Raw genomic sequence first — 16,824 nt, forward strand, 5'->3', positions numbered from 1 at the left:
AGTAGGTATAGCGAGGGACTACTGTATATCAGAAGCGCTGTAAGGATCTGGGGTATAGAAAAGGTTGGAAACTCCTGATCTAGGCTCTGTTGAGTAGCAGTTGTTACAGAGGCTGTTTGTGGATAGCTTTTCTGTGAACTATCGCAGCTTCTATACATTGCCAAAGGCATCGCATGCTCATTCTGGGAAATAGAATTGGTTTGCTGAACACCAGGATGACAACTTGTACTGGGCTATCTCCGGGACCGCCTTCTGCCGCACGAATCCCAGCGACCAGTTAGGTCCCACAGAGTTGGCCTTCTCCTGGTCCCGTCGACTAAACAATGTCGTCTGGCGGGACCCAGGGGAAGAGCCTTCTCTGTGGCGGCCCTGACTCTCTGGAACCAACTCCCCCCAGATATCAGAGTTGCCCCCACCCTCCTTCCCTTTCGCAAGCTCCTTAAAACCCACCTCTGTCGTCAGGCATGGGGGAATTGAAATTTTCCCTTCCCCCCTAGGCTTATAGAATTTATACATGGTATGTTTGTATGTATGATTGGTTCTTTAATTTGGGGTCTTTTAGATTATTTTTAATATTAGATTTGTTTATATTGTCTTTTTTATTGTTGTTAGCCGCCCCGAGTCTTCGGAGAGCGGCGGCATATAAATCTAATAAATAAATAAATAAATAAATATTATTGATTAAAATATATCTATGTATTTTATTTTAATATTTTAAGGTACAGGCATATTAATTTGTAAGTGACAATTTTTTAAAAAGTTTGAAAAAAAACCCCTTGTACTGGGCTGCCCATGCATCAGAGCTGTTAGTTACAGTTTATTGTTGGTCTTGAGCAAAGAGTATCTCTTTTGACCTTGCATATCTTTCCCACCCTTCAAGGCAGATAAAATTTGGATTTCTGTCTCTTGCTGGAAAACCAGAGGGAACACTGTTGGTGATTTTGCATAGCGTTAAAACCAAATGGTAGGCCACAGTTCTGTAATAACAGAATGGGTATTCATGACATGTGGTTAGCCTTTATTTTTCCCATTGGATGCTAAAGGAATCGTAAAGACAGCTGCACAGCTCTTTATGACTACCTTAGACACTGTGAGTTCTGTTTTTGCCTTTCAGACAGTCAAAAAAGAATAAAAGAAAGGCATTCAAATTAAGCCTGAATCGACGTTCTTGAAATTTTCCAGTAGGGCATATCTCGACACAACTCCCATCATCGCTAATAATTGGCGAGGCTGTCTGAAGCTGATTAGAACAGAAGTCAACTATAGATAGATGGTTTCTAGAAGGGAGGCCTATGTGTATATATATATATGTAGTCCTTGACATGCAAGTATTCATTTAGTGACCATTTCAAGTTCTGTGCCACTGACTTTATGACTACAGTGATCCCTCGAGTTTCGCGATCTCGATTATTGCGAAACGCTATATCGCGATTTTTCAACCCGGAAGTAAACAACACCATCTGCGCATGTGCGCCCTTTTTTTTCCCTATGGCCACGCATGCGTAGATGGTGGAGTTTGCTTCCCCGCCGGGCAGATCAGCTGCTGGGCGGCTTCCCTGGGTCTTCCCCCTCTTGCCGGGGTTTCCCCTTTGCGTGGGCGGCGGGGAAACCCCAGCGCTGCTTCCGCGAGCAACGGCGTGGGCAGGCGAAGGGCGGGCGCGCGGACAAGCGGCGGCCGGACAAACGGGAGCAACGCGGCGGCCTCACAAGCGGCGGCCGCACCAGCAACGGCGCTGCGGCGTCCGGACAAAGGGGAACAACGCGGCGGCCTCACAAGCGGCGGCCGCGCCAGCAACGGCGGCGCGGCATCCGGACAAAGGGGAGCAACGCGGTGGCCTCACAAGCTGCGGCCGCGCCAGCAACGGCGGCGCGGCGTCCGGACAAAGGGGAACAACGCGGCGGCCTCACAAGCGGCGGCCGCGCCAGCAACGGCGGCGCGGCATCCGGACAAAGGGGAGCAACGCGGTGGCCTCACAAGCTGCGGCCGCGCCAGCAACGGCGGCGCGGCGTCCGGACAAATGGGAGCAACGCGGCGGCCTCACAAGCGGCGGCCACGCCAGCAATGGCGGCGCGGCGGCCGCACAAATGGGAGCAACGCGGCGGCCTCACAAGCGGCGGCCGCGCCAGCAACGGCGGCGCGGCGGCCGCACAAACGGGAGCAGCGCGGCGGCCGCACAAACGGGAGCAACGCGGCGGCCTCACAAGCGGCGGCCACGCCAGCAACAGCGGCGCGGCGGCCGCACAAACGGGAGCAACGCGGCGGCCTCACAAGCGGCGGCCACGCCAGCAATGGCGGCGCGGCGGCCGCACAAATGGGAGCAACGCGGCGGCCTCACAAGCGGCGGCCGCGCCAGCAACGGCGGCGCGGCGGCCGCACAAACGGGAGCAGCGCGGCGGCCGCACAAACGGGAGCAACGCGGCGGCCTCACAAGCGGCGGCCACGCCAGCAACGGCGGCGCGGCGGCCGCACAAACAGGAGCAACACGGCGGCCTCACAAGCGGCGGCCGCGCTAGCAACGGCGGCGCGGCGGCCGCACAAACGGGAGCAACGCAGCGGCCTCGCAAGTGGCGCCCGCGCCAGCAACGGCGGCATGAGGAACGCGGCTGCCGCGCCGCTCGTGCCGGGAACCAAACAGCCTGAGTTGCTCCCGGATTCTCCTCCGACCTGCCCTCAACTTACCTTCCAGCTGATGCTTCGATCCTTGGAAGAGGCCAGAGCGCCTTTCTGCACCACACTCTCCGCTTCGGTTCCTTTCCGGAAGATGGAAGTTTCTCTCCTTCCATCCTTTCTAGCAATACAATACTTGATGGTTAAAACCATCGAGTACAGTATTGTATTGCTAGAAAGGATGGTTAAAACCATCGAGTATTGTATTGCTAGAAAGGATGGAAGGAGAGAAACTTCCATCTTCCGGAAAGGAACCGAAGCGGAGAGTGTGGTGCAGAAAGGCGCTCTGGCCTCTTCCAAGGATCGAAGCATCAGCTGGAAGGTAAGTTGAGGGCAGGTCGGAGGAGAATCCGGGAGCAACTCAGGCTGTTTGGTTCCCGGCACGAGCGGCGCGGCGGCGGGCAGGCGGGTCCTCAGCTGTTGGTCGGGGGTCTTCCCAAGTGCGGAAGTGAAAAACACCATCTGCACATGCGCGAGGGCACGCATGCGCAGATGGTGTTTTTACTTCCGCACCACTATATTGCGAAAAATCGAGTATCGCGAGGGGTCTTGGAACGTAACCCTCGCGATACTCGAGGGATCACTGTATTTGCAACTTACGACAATTGCAGCATCTCTGTGGTCATATAATTAAAATTCAGATACTGGGTAATTAAAGTAGAGGAGAATAGAATGGAATGGAATGGAATATTTATTTATTTATTATTTAGATTTGTATGCCGCCCCTCTCCGAAGACTCGGGGCGGCTCACAGCAAGATAGAACAAATCATAAATAATCCAAATAACTTTAAAATATTTAAAGATTTAAAAGAACCCCATATACTAACACACACACACACAAGCATACCATGTATAAATTGAACATGCCCGGGGGAGGTGTTTCAATTCCCCCATGCCTGACGGCAAAGGTGGGTTTTAAGGAGTTTACGGAAGGCAGGAAGAGTAGGGGCAGTTCTAATCTCTGGGGGGAGTTGGTTCCAGAGAGTCGGTGCCGCCACAGAGAAGGCTCTTTCCCTGGGGCCCGCCAACCGACATTGTTTAGTTGATGGGACCCGGAGAAGGCCCACTCTGTGGGACCTAGAATTCTTTATTGGACAAGTGTGGTTGGACATACAAGGAATTTGTCTGGTGCATATGCTCTCAGTGTACATAAAAGCAAAGATACATTTGTCAATAATCATGAGGTGCAACACGTAATGATTGTCATAGGGTACAAATAAGCAATCGGGAAATAAGCCATATTAATATAAATCGTAAGGATACAAGCAACAGGTCTTCGGAGAGGGGCGGCATACAAATCTAATAAATAATAATAATAATAATAATAATAATAATAATAATAATAATAATAATTATTATTATTATTATTAATTATTACAGTCATAAGTGGGAGGAGATGGATGATAGGAACGATGAGAAGACTAAAAGTAGTAGTGGTAGTAGCCTTAGTGAATAGTTTGACAGTGGTGAGGGAATTATTTGTTTAGCAGAGTGATAGCGTTTGGGAAAAAACTGTTCTTGGGTCTAGCTGTCTTGCTGTGCAGTGCTCTATAAATGTTCCTTAATTTTTAGCAGATGGTCTCATGAGTATGAAATCCATAGAGAATTGCAGAGAATAGTAGAAAATAGAATATTACTCATATTTATGACAGTTGCAGTGTCCCAGGGTCATGTGACCACCTTTTGTGACCTTCTGGTAAGCGAAATAAATGGAGAAACCAGATTCATCCAATAACAGGGGTTACTAACTTAGCAACTGCTGTGATTCACTTAACAACCGAGGCAAGAAAGGTTGCAAAATAGGGCAAAACCTCACGACAGTTGTCTTGCTTAGCAGTAAAAATCTTGGCCTCAATTATGGCCATAAGTCAAGAACTAACTTGAAGTGACGTACTAATCCAGGGCTCTCCAACCTTGTCAATTTTAAGACTTGTGGACTTCAACTCCCAGAATTCCTGAAGCTGGCTGAGGAATTCCTTCAAAGCTGGCTGAGGAATTCTGGGAGTTGAAGTCCAGGGCTCTCCAACCTTGTCAATTTTAAGACTTGTGGACTTCAACTCCCAGAATTCCTGAAGCTGGCTGAGGAATTCCTTCAAAGCTGGCTGAGGAATTCTGGGAGTTGAAGTCCAGGGCTCTCCAACCTTGTCAATTTTAAGACTTGTGGACTTCAACTCCCAGAATTCCTGAAGCTGGCTGAGGAATTCCTTCAAAGCTGGCTGAGGAATTCTGGGAGTTGAAGTCCACAAGTCTTAAAGTTGCCAAGGTTGGAGAGCCCTATATTAAACAACCAATTGTGCAGAAAGCAGAATAGAAGTGATGAATAAAACTTATTCATTGTTTGGGAGAAGATCAGAATGAGCGCTGAGGTAAAATTCTGTGGCAATTTTGCCCTTTACCTCAACCGAGTCCCACAGGATTGGGCGACATACAAGTCAAATAAATTGGGTGGCATATAAGTCAAATAAATTAAATTAAATTAAATTAAACCATGTGATAATGGTATTCCAGCACTGTATATTGAGGACAAGAGAGAGTGAAACGTCCCTGTTCTTTCTCTCTTGTTTCCATAGCATTCTGTTCCCGTGCTTAGTTTCAGGGCTTACTCCTGATCTTGTGGAAAAAAAAAAGTTGTTAGTTCAGTTTCTAAGTGATGCTCCTTAATGCTTTTGTTGCCTCAGTTTATCTTTGTTAAGCTCAACCGAGGTACCTATCTTTTTTTCCCCCATTATAAATTAACTGAAACAAATGACAAACAATATGCGGCAACGTATTTTTTTTAACGTTATCTGCATTTATCATCCACTACTGAACGTATACCATGCAATTCCTGTATGCTTTCTCGGAGAAAGCCAAATATTGCCTTTGGGTGTTATTTAGACTGACCTCAAACTAGAGAGCAGTGGGAGGCCCTTTATAACAACTGAACTGTCCTTGAGCCTGTTTAAAAGAAAGAAATGTTTGTCCATTGATAATTCTTTTGGAGGACAAGCGAATGAAATGTTATTGCAGTCAGTAAATGAGAAGGGGAGGTGGTAGGTGGCTTCTTTAGGCCGTGTGTTCCGGCTGGCTACAAATGATCTGATGCCATTCCTACGCAAGTCCTTTTAACTTTATTCATACCTCTCCCTATTTGTATTTTGTATTTGTATTTATTAGATTTGTATGCCGCCCCTCTCCGTAGACTCGGGGCAGCTAACAACAGTAAAAAGACAACGTAAACAAATCTAATATTAAAAAAGCTAAAAACCCCAATTTAAGAGACCAGTCATACATACAGTCATACCATACATAAATTTTATAAGCCTAGGGGAAGGGGATATTTCAATTCCCCCATGCCTGACGACAGAGGTGGGTTTTTAAGAGCTTACGAAAGGCAAGGAGGGTGGGGGCAACTCTGATATCTGGGGGGAGTTGGTTCCATAGGGTCGGGGCCGCCACAGAGAAGGCTCTTCCCCTGGCCCCCGCCAAACAACATTGTTTAGTCAACGGGACCCGGAGAAGGCCAACTCTGTGGGACCTAACTGGTCGCTGGGATTCATGCGGCAGAAGGCAGTCCCGGAGATATTCTGATCTGATGCCATGAAGGGCTTTATAGGTCATAACCAACACTTTGAATTGTGACCGGAAACCGATCAGCAACCAATGCAGATTGCGGAGTGTTGGAGTAACATGGGCATATTTAGGAAAGCCCATGATAGCTCTCGCAGCTGCATTCTGCACGATCTGGAGTTTCCGAACACTTTTCAAAGGTAGCCCCATGTAGAGAGCGTTACAGTAGTCGAGCCTTGAGGTGATGAGGGCATGAGTGACAGTGAGCAGTGACTCCCGGTCCAAATAGGGCCACAACTGGTGCACCAGGCGAACCTGGGCAAAGGCCCCCCTCGCCACAGCTGAAAGATGTTTCTCTAATGTGAGCTGTGGATCGAGGAGGACGCCAAGTTGCGGACCCTCTCTGAGGGGGTTAATGATTCTCCCCCCCCCCAGGGTAATGGACGGACAGATGGAATTGTCCTTGGGTGGCAAAACCCACAGGCACTCCGTCTTATCAGGGTTGAGTTTGAGTCTGTTGACACCCATCCAGTCCCCAACAGCGTCCAGACACCGGCACATCACTTCCACTGCTTCACTTGTACTAAGCCACTGATTGCGAACCCGTGGCACGGGTGCCACAGGTAGAATGCGGAGCTATATCTACAGGCACACAAGCTATTGCCTGAGCTCAGCTCCAACATGCATGTGTGTGCTGATCAGCTTATTTTTGGCTTACACAGAGACACTGGGAGGGCGTTTTTGACTTCCAAAGAGCCTCCGGGGGAATAGGGGAGGGTGTTTATACCCTCCGTCAGCTCCAGGGAAGCCTTTAGAGCAGTGATGGCGAACCTTTTTTTCATAGGGTGCCGAAAGAGTGTGCATGTGTACTATCACGCATGCACGAGTGCCCACAACCATAATTCAATGCCTGGGGAGGGCAAAAACAGCTTCTCCTGTCCCCTGTAGGCCCTCTGGAGTCCAGAAGCCGCCTGTTTCCCAACTTCTGGGGGCCCAGTAGGCTCGTGTTTTGCCCTCCCCAGGCTCCAAAGGTTTCCCTGGAGCCGGAGGAGGGTAAAAACGCCCTGCCCATCCCCCTGGAGGCTCTCTGGAAGCCAAAAAGGTTCTCCCAGAGCCTCTATGTGAGACAAAAATCAGCTGGCTGGCACACACATGCATGTTGGAGCTGAGCTAGGGCAACGGCACAAGTGCCAGCAGATATGGCTCCGTGTGCCACCTGTGGCACCTATGCCATAGGCTCACCATCACTGCTTTAGAGCCTGGGGAGGGCGAAACACGAGCCGACTGGGACCACCAGAAATTGGGAAACAGGCTATTTCTGGACTCCAGAGGGCCTCTGGGGGGGTGAGGGAAACTGTTTTCGTCCTTCCCAGGCATTAAATCATGGGTGTGGGCACTTGCCCACGCTCTCGGCACCTGAGGAAAAAAAGATTTGCCATCGCTGTATAAAATGTATCAGGAAAGACTTAATGAACTCAATCTGTATAGTCTGGAGGACAGAAGGAAAAGGGGGGACATGATCGAAACATTTAAATATATTAAAGGGTTAAATAAGGTCCAGGAGGGAAGTGTTTTTAATAGGAAAGTGAACACAAGAACAAGGGGACATAATCTGAAGTTAGTTGGGGGAAAGATCAAAAGCAACATGAGAAAATATTATTTTACTGAAAGAGTAGTAGATCCTTGGAACAAACTTCCAGCAGACGTGGTTGGTAAATCCACAGTAACTGAATTTAAACATGCCTGGGATAAACATATATCCATCCTAAGATAAAATGCAGAAAATAGTATAAGGGCAGACTAGATGGACCATGAGGTCTTTTTCTGCCGTCAGACTTCTCTATGTTTCTATGTTTCTATGCTGTAAACTTAGCCATTTCTTCAGGTAAAATGATGTGTGGGGGTGGCACTAGTCCCAAGCAGAAATAGAGCCGGACTTATTAAAGCAGTGGTACCTGGCCTGTGGCCCACTACCAGGCTTTGAGCCTTTTGCAACCGGGCCATGGAAGAGATGGAAGAGCACGTGTGCATCCTCAGTTGTGCAAAGGGGAGGCGTGCAAATGGAACTGCGTGGCATGGGCACTTGTCCGCCACTAACTATCTCATTTCCGGAAAGCTTATGATGAATAGACCTGGCTATGTGTAGTCTCCAGAGAGGGGCGGCATACAAGTCTAATAAATAATAATAATAATAATAATAATAATAATAATAACAACAACAACAACAACAACAAGAATTACTACTATAACAACAACAACAATTTTCACCTTGCATTTCTCCCTTTTTTTTCTAGCTCTCCGCCAGTAACCCTCTCTATGAGACATATTACAAGCAGGCAAGTGTGCTAAATTTCTTCTTTTATTTTCTCTCTTTTGAAACCCTGCCTTTTTTCTTATTTATTGGCTAATACGGGCACCCGGCACGTGTGCTTTGTAGACATTGTGCTGGTCTGTTAGAAAGGGAATCCGAAATTTACAAGTTCATTTCATATTACAAAAAGCCAGCATTGATTTATGTATTATTATGGTGTCGATTTATATAGTTGCCTGTCTCAAATTCAGGAGTCTGGGTGGCTGTTTGTAGTTTTTTCTTGAATCTTGAACTCGGCTAACAAAACTCTTTTAAAGTGAAATGAGGATCATGGTTTGCTCTATTTAAATTAGTTCCCAAAAGAAACCAAGAACAAGCAGTATGCTAAGCAAATAGCATTATCTGGTAAACCAAGCAAGAATAACATACAGTACATCAGTAAGCTGTTGATGCATTGGGACATCAGAATTATAATGAATTTTATCTTCATGTCACATATGATAGAATGTAATCGCATGTTATGCTCATGCTCTGATGAAGCCCTGTCAATAGGTCACAAAGTATAAATTAAAAAGTTGCTTGAATTTACACAGGCATAGATGAAGTTGTTCAAAAGATAACCAAATTACCTGTTAAACCCTCTTCCTTGATTCACTGTGGTAGGAAAACAGTCTAGCTACGTTAGTCCATTATAGGTCTGTTCTTCCAATACTGTACAGAACATTTATTCTATACACAAGATATCCATAACTTTTGATATATCATTTGTGTTCAAACCATTTGGCTAGTGGATGCATTTGGAATTTTGAGATATGTTCAGGGTTCCGCCAAAAAAGGGGAAATATTTAATTCACAAATGACAGGGGAGGGGGCATTTAATTCACAAAATGACTGCAGGGGGGGTGCACTGTAAGCCCAGCTGAGCCTGAGGATTGGAGCTTATAGGGCATGAAGGAAGAGGTCCCCTACAGTCTCCTTCTACGTTGAAAACTCAAATCTAGAACACGTACACCTGCAACAGATCCAACCTTGTTAACTTAAGATCAAAACGCAGTAACAATAAGGCAAGCTCAGACCCTACAAATTAGCATTTCTAATTCCATATTTTCAGCAAAATTCGTGTTTTAATCCAACATGTGGGAAATTTTGTAATACCTGCATTTTCCAAATCAAAATAAATTTACTTCAATTTCAAACAACAGTGTAAACAACTCAGCAAGCTTTGTCAGTTGAGATATTACAACTTTTGGCACCAAACCAGAGTTATTGCAATTTATAAAATAATCAGATACAATGCCAAACTTTTGCATTAAAGAAATAAGATTAGGTGATTTACATCATGTCAACAAAGATCTATGTTGTACTCAGCATTATGATGTTGTTAATATCATCAGAATCTTTAATCATCCAAATGGATGAGGCTAAAAGCTAAATTGAAAAGGATAGTGGATAAAAGCACCCTTCTTAAGGAGACATGGTGGTGCAGTGATTAGAGTACAGTACTGCAGGGTACTTCTGTTGACTGCTGGAAGCCTGCATATTTGGCAGTTCAAATCTCATCAGGCTCAAGGTTGATTCAGCTTTCCATCCTTCTAAGATTGGTAAAATGAGGCCTCAGATCGTTGGGGGCAATATGCCCACTCTGTAAATCATTTAAAGTGGGCTATAAAGTGGTACAGTGATCCCCCGATTATCGCGAGGGTTCCGTTCCAAGACCCCTCGCGATAATCGATTCTTCGGGATGTAGTGGTGCGGAAGTAAAAACACCATCTGCGCATGCGCGCCCCTTTTTCCATGGCCGCACATGCACAGATGGTGGAGTTTGCGTGTGGGCGGCGGGGAAGACCCAGGGAAGGTTCCTTTGGCCGCCCAACAGCTGATCTGCTCCGCAGCGCGGCAGCAGCGAGGAGCCGAAGATGGGGTTTCCCTGTTGCCCCGTCTTCGGCTCCTCGCTGCTGCCGCGCTGCGGAGCAGATCAGCTGTTGGGCGGCCAAAGGAACCTTCCCTGGGTCTTCCCGCCGCCCAGGCAAAGGGGAAACCCCAAGATCGCTTGCCGCTTGCCCGTTCACCCGCCCGGCCGCTCCGCTTGCCCGTTCACCCGCCCGCCTGGCTGCTCGCTTGCCGCTCGAGAGCAAGAGGGGGAGAGATAGAGAAAGAGAGAGAAGGAAAGAAAGAGATGAGAGAGGGAGGAAGAGAGTGTGAGAGAGGAAGAAGCAAGATAGAGAAAGAGAGAGAGAAAGAAAGATGAGAAAGGAAGGGAGTGACGTCATCGGGTGGAAAAATCGCGATATAGCGTTTCGCAATGATCAAGATCGCGAAACTCGGGGGATCACTGTACTGTATATAAGTCTAGATGCTATTGCTACTGCTATTTTAAGAGCAGGACAAGCCACCAGAGGCCTAATTTCAGTGGGAAATAGGATGTAGAGCTTGATTATTTATTTTATTTAAAACATTTATATAGTAGTCCCCATTTTAGGAGTTGGCCCATAGTGATGAAGTGAGATAAAAGTGTCTTGTTTCCTTTCCTTTTTGGGGGTTTGCTGAAAAGATAATATTTTCTTTGCAGGTGGATCCAGCTTGCACTGGTAGAGTCGGGTCCAGTGATGCTGCTCTGTTTCTCAAAAAGTCTGGTCTTGCCGATGCTATCCTGGGGAAAGTAAGTCAGGCATCTTCTCTGTTCTAATGCCAGAGGAAAACGCATGTCAGGGAAGCCAGTTGCAAATGTACATTATTCAGAGACAATCGTTGGAACCACCTGACGCAAATGACTCGGCGGTGGGTTCCACTTACCTTAGCCACCGGTTCACGTTGCAACGTTTCATGCACACATCTGTCCCCTTGTTCTGCCGGGCTCTCTGGTAGGAGCCTCCCGAATATTTCAAGGGTACAAATTTCACACACACACACATTTGAAAATTCAAAACAATGTTCTTTATCACAAAATTCACAAAGAGCACTCGTCCCAAAACAACCGGGTAGTCTGTACAATTTCCCTTAAGCAGTCATTAAGTACTTAGCTAGCAGCTGTGAAGAAACTTCACACTCCTTCTTCCAATGAAGTGAGACACACACACACACACATACTCGTTGCTCTGCATTGGTTTCAAAGGCGTGAAAAATCAACAAAGTCCCGAAAACAGCAACACACAATTCCTGAAGAACTGCGATCAGATACTCTTCCACAACGGCCAAACCCACACGCTGCTATTTATAGCAGCAGCCCTAATTACTGGAGCCCTACCCAACCACAGGTGGCCTCCTTTTCTCTTGTAATAATCCTTCAGTTGTTGTCTCCTATGCATCACTCTACGCATGCGTGGATGTGTCATTAATTCTTGTCTAGACTCTAAGGATGATACAGATGATTGATCTCCTCCTCGGCTGTCTGCCAAACTCCCCTCTTCCCTGTCACTCACGCTTCCTTGGTCAGAGGAGGCTTCATCGGCAGATTCCATCGGGAGCAAAACAGGCCTGCGGCATGTGGATGTCTCCCCCACATCCACCTGCACATTCCTTGGGGCAGGAGCTGGGCCAGAGCTAACCACAACACCCCTCGTGCAAGTTCACTTCCGCATATGCTCAGAAGGTGGATTCAGCCCGAAACACAGCTGAGCAGTTGATCAGCTGTGCTTCGGGCAAAGAAATAAAGGTCAGTATTAACCCAGGGGCAAGCAAGAGGGCTTTTTTCCCAAGCGCAGAACGAGCAGAAGACGTTCAAACACAGAAAAATTCAGGAAAAAAATACGGCAGCGGATACAGACCGATACCGACAGAACCAGATCCGTGATGCCAATATTATGTCACTAGTGGATCACTAATGGTTCAGGCGATTTGGTCCGAACCGGGAGGAATCTACTCCTGAAATGACTGCCTGAATCCCTGATGCTGCTTTTCTGGCTTCGGCTGCTGCTTTCTGCTATGACAAATGTAAGAAGATGAAAGAGAATCCATTTGAAAAAGTCTTAACTCTAAGAGTCGCCTTGTGGGAGAGATCAGCAACATCAAAATTGAATAATAAATGCATCACAAATACTATTTGCCAGTTTTTCTCAACCGTGGCAGCTTGAAGTTATGTGGACTTCCAACACTCAGCCCTGGGGAATCCTGGGAGTTGAAGCCCACACATTCTTCAACTTGCCATGGTTGAAAACCAGTGCTTGCTGTTATTTATTATTAAACACCAAATTTCTCCCTGTCATGTGTGAGTCATAGTGATTCATCCATTTCTACTTTTTGTCTTTAAAATATACAGATGAAACTCGAAAAATCAGAATATCGTGCAAATGTTCATTTATTTCAGGAATGTAACTTAAAAGGTGAAATTTAATATATGAGAGATATTCATAACATGCAAGGCAAGATAGTTCAAGCCATGATTTGTCATAATTGCAATGATTATGGGGTACAGCTCATGAAAACCCCAAAACCACCTCCAAAAATTAGAATATTACGTGACCTGAACCCCATAGAGAATCTATGGGGCATTGCCAAGAGAAAGATGAGAAAGATGAGACCGAACAATGCAGAAGAGCTAAAGGCCACTATTGAAGCATCCTGGTCTTCCATAATATTTCAGCAGTGCCAGAGGCTTATAGCTTCCATGCCATGCCGCATTGAGGCAGTAATTGCTGCAAAAGGGGCCCAAACTAAGTATTAAATATATACACATTTCAGAGATCCGATATTATTTATGTACAATTTTTCTTTTATACTTTTCAGAGGTATTTTTCGGAAGTCTGATATTGTTTATGTACAATTCTTTTTTTAATGATCACATATTCTAATATTCTGAGATGGTGGATTTGGGGTTTTCACGAGCTGTACCCCATAATCATCACAATTATGGCAAATCTAGGCTTGAACTATCCTGCCTTGCATGTAATGAGTCTCACCTTTTAGGTTACATTATGTTTCACCTTTTAAGTTACATTACTGAAATAAATGAACTTTTGCATGATATTCTAAGTTTTCGAGTTTGCATGGAAGTTAGCTATAGGTTTTAATTGCTTTCCCCCGTGGTCATGGATTCTGCAGAATGCTTACTCAGCCTAGACTTTGCTACCTTTCCATAGAAGAAGAATTAAGATTTTATTCAGCACATAATTAGGTTTAAAACATCACTCTCCAGTAATGTCTTATTTCCAAATTTCAGTGCTTATAAACCTATGATTACAACAGCCCTGTATATCTGGAATGATGCTAAGCAAATATAAAGGCTTTAAGAATAATCTGAAATATACTGCTCAAAAAAATAAAGAGAGCACTGAGATAACACATCTTAGATCTGAGTGAATGAAATATTCTCATTGAATACTTTGTTCTGTACAAAGTTGAATGTACACAACAGCATGTGAAATTGATTGTCAAGCAGTGTTGCTTCCTAAGTGGACAGTTTGATTTACTTGGAGTTATATTGTGTTGTTTAAATGTTCCCTTTAATTTTTTTGAGCAGTGTATATTAGGAAAGATAAAGACATGAGAAATTCTTCTGTACCTCCTGCCTTCTAGATGCTATAGGTCTCATTAATTTCATTCAGTGAATTATGATTGTGACTGTATATAAGAATAAAAGCAGAAGAAAACAATACAACATTGGATGCAGTACTTCCTGTCTAGGAGCAGCAGATTTGAAGAGGCGGGTTACTTTCTGTCTCTGTTTTGAAAGGGTTTTTGATTAAAATTGAATGATGTCAGCATGTAATTTTGTATATTCATAGATATGGGATTTGGCAGATCCAGAGGGCAAAGGATTTCTGGATAAACAGGTATGTGAGTACTGTACATCAATTTTGAGATAAAGCCACCTCCATCTGTTGAAACCTCTCCTTTGAAATAGCTAAGCCTAAAGAGTCTGGGTCGAAACTAGGGCCTCATCTCCAGTGCAAATGTCTGTTTGAAAGAGTGGAACACACAATTAGGTCTAGTTCTGCCTGAATATCGAGACAATGCTGTCACTGAAGGTCCACCAGTCTTGTGAGAGAGCTAGACAGTCTATTGAAGAATGTTCTTTTTCATGAAAATAAAGGTAGACATTGGGCTTGTGAACAGAGGGCTTTTTCCCCTTCATTCTCCATGCTTTTCTGTCTCGTTCAGGGATTCTTCATTGCCATGCGGCTAATTGCCTGTGCCCAGAGCGGTCACGATGTCGTTCTCAGCAATTTAAATTTGACGTTACCTCCTCCAAAATTTGTAAGTTGTTAATAATCAACTTGAAAAAGGCTTTTTTTTTTTTACAGGAACATGTGGTGTCTGACAGATTCAGAATTAAGAGTTTTTGGTTTCTTAAATATGGCTGATAAACTTTATGACTTGGGGTTTAGCTGCTTCTGTTAAGTATTTCTATATTTCAAAGAAAACCATAGGAAGTACTTTGATGTACTGTATTTGTTGTTGCAGCACGACAGTACAAGCCCCCTGCTGCTTGCTTCCACGGATGCTCATTGGGCTGTCAGAGTAAGTGTCCAAGAGAAAAATATGAGTTGGCCACACTTGTCCAGTAAGGAGACCCTTTATAACTTTTTAACTTTATGTCTCAATTGAACTCTACTTTTTTATTAGTATGAATGATTGACACCGAGTTTTGTGTAAATTACTGTAAGCAGCATGAAGTTGAATTTACTACTGTAGTTTTGGAGTATAAGATGCACCGGAGTATAAGACACACCTTAGTTTTTCTTCTGCCGGGCTCTCTGGTAGAAGCCTCCCGAAAATTCACGGGTACAAATTTCAGACACACACACGTTTGAAAATTCAAAACAATGTCCTTTATCGCAAAATTCAAAAGAAACAAAGCACCCTTTTTGTATTGCAAAGAGCACTCTTCCCCAAAACAACCTTGTCAGCTGTACAAGTCCCTTAAGTACTTAGCTAGTAGCTGTGAAGAAATGTCACAACCCTCCTTCTTCCCACGAAGTGAAGCACACACACACTTTACTCTGCTTTGGTGTCAAAGGCGTGAAAAATCCACAAAGAAAGTTCAGACACAGCGAGGCACGATCCTGAAGAACTGCAATCAGATAATCTTCCACAACGGCCAAACTAGCACGCTGCTATTTATAGCAGCAGCTCTAATTACTGGAGCCCCACCCAAACATAGGTGGCCTCTCTTATCTCCTGTAATATTTCCTCAATTGGTCTCTTTGATGCATAAGTCTGTGCCTGCGTGGGTCTAACACTTCCTCAATCGAATCTACCGAAGATAATGGAGATTGGCTTCCTGGGCTGTGTGCCAAGCCCCCCTCTTCCAAGTCACCCCCACCTTCTTCGTCCGAGGAAACTGCACTCCCTGACTCTGCCAGCAACAAAACAGGCCTAGGACATGTTGACGTTTCCTCTGCCTCCACCTCCACATTCCCTGGGGCAGGAGCTGGGCCAGAGCCAACCACAACAGTTTTGGGGGAGGAAAATAAGGGAAAAAATCTGCCTACTAAATATTCATCTGGATAGCATCCTTTCTGGTCAGTTTCAGCACATTAATTTATCCCCTGGTTAGGGCTTAAAAAAAAACTTATTCAGAGAGAGTAACAATGAAACAGCTTCCAAGCTGCAAAAAAGAAAGAGGGGGAAAAAAAGCCCTTTGCAGACTTAGGCCTTGGAAAAAATTATTTGCAGAGAATAACAATGAAAGAGCTTGCAAGCAGCTAAGAGCTGGGGACATTGTTAGCACCTCATTAGGGATGGGGAAAAAACATTCGGAGCAAGTAGAGCAATGGAAAAAAAACCCTGCAAAGATTTCGGGCTTGGAAAACATTATTTGCAGAGAGAAACAATGAAAGAGCCTGCAAGGCAAGAGCTGGCAAGATTGTTAGCAACTAGTTAGGGCTGAAAATAAAGCTACATTCAGAGTATAAGAATCATCCAAATTATTAGCCTCTTTTAGGGAGGAAAAAGGTGCATCTTATACTACGAAAATATGTTATTTTCCTAGTTGTGTAATGCCACTTACGTGCAACATTTACCACGGAATGTATGCAACATTTACAAAACCTTTAACAATAATTGCAGGGAACTTACAAACATTCTTTATAGTTAGTCCTCATTTAAGGACTGCCTCATTTAGAAAATATTTACAGTTACCCCAATGATGAAAAAATGACTTTGCGACCAGTCCTTCCATTTACAACCTTTGCAAGGTCTGTAAAGCATAGGAAAGCTGAAATAAGATCATAAGCACAGTCACAGTTTCACTCAGCAACTGCTTTGCTTAATGACCAAGTGGCTGGTCCCAGTGGGGGTTGTTAAATGATAAATTACCTGTAGTATTATTTCTTTGGTGTTTCCAGGTGAGACTTT

The 16,824-nt window shown here is 45.0% G+C and overlaps 1 protein-coding gene across 5 annotated transcripts in view; it reads left to right on the forward strand.

Annotated features, from left to right (window-relative positions):
- The window catches only part of EPS15L1 (epidermal growth factor receptor pathway substrate 15 like 1), an 89,393-nt gene that overhangs the window by 4,250 nt on the left and 68,319 nt on the right, over positions 1-16,824 (forward strand). For 3 of the 5 annotated variants that reach the window (XM_070748423.1, XM_070748414.1, XM_070748452.1), the window contains exons 2-6: positions 8,513-8,554; positions 11,099-11,188; positions 14,250-14,297; positions 14,626-14,721; positions 14,929-14,985. In XM_070748423.1, the coding sequence (XP_070604524.1) occupies positions 8,513-8,554; positions 11,099-11,188; positions 14,250-14,297; positions 14,626-14,721; positions 14,929-14,985 (333 nt within the window). Of the gene's footprint in view, positions 1-8,512; positions 8,555-8,711; positions 8,716-11,094; positions 11,189-12,386; positions 12,460-14,249; positions 14,298-14,625; positions 14,722-14,928; positions 14,986-16,824 lie in introns of those variants that run through there. The other 2 variants (XM_070748443.1, XM_070748434.1) reach the window with 2 other exon arrangements.

The sequence above is a fragment of the Erythrolamprus reginae genome, chromosome 1 (genome assembly GCF_031021105.1).
Source record: "Erythrolamprus reginae isolate rEryReg1 chromosome 1, rEryReg1.hap1, whole genome shotgun sequence".
Taxonomy (NCBI): Eukaryota; Metazoa; Chordata; class Lepidosauria; order Squamata; family Dipsadidae; genus Erythrolamprus; species Erythrolamprus reginae.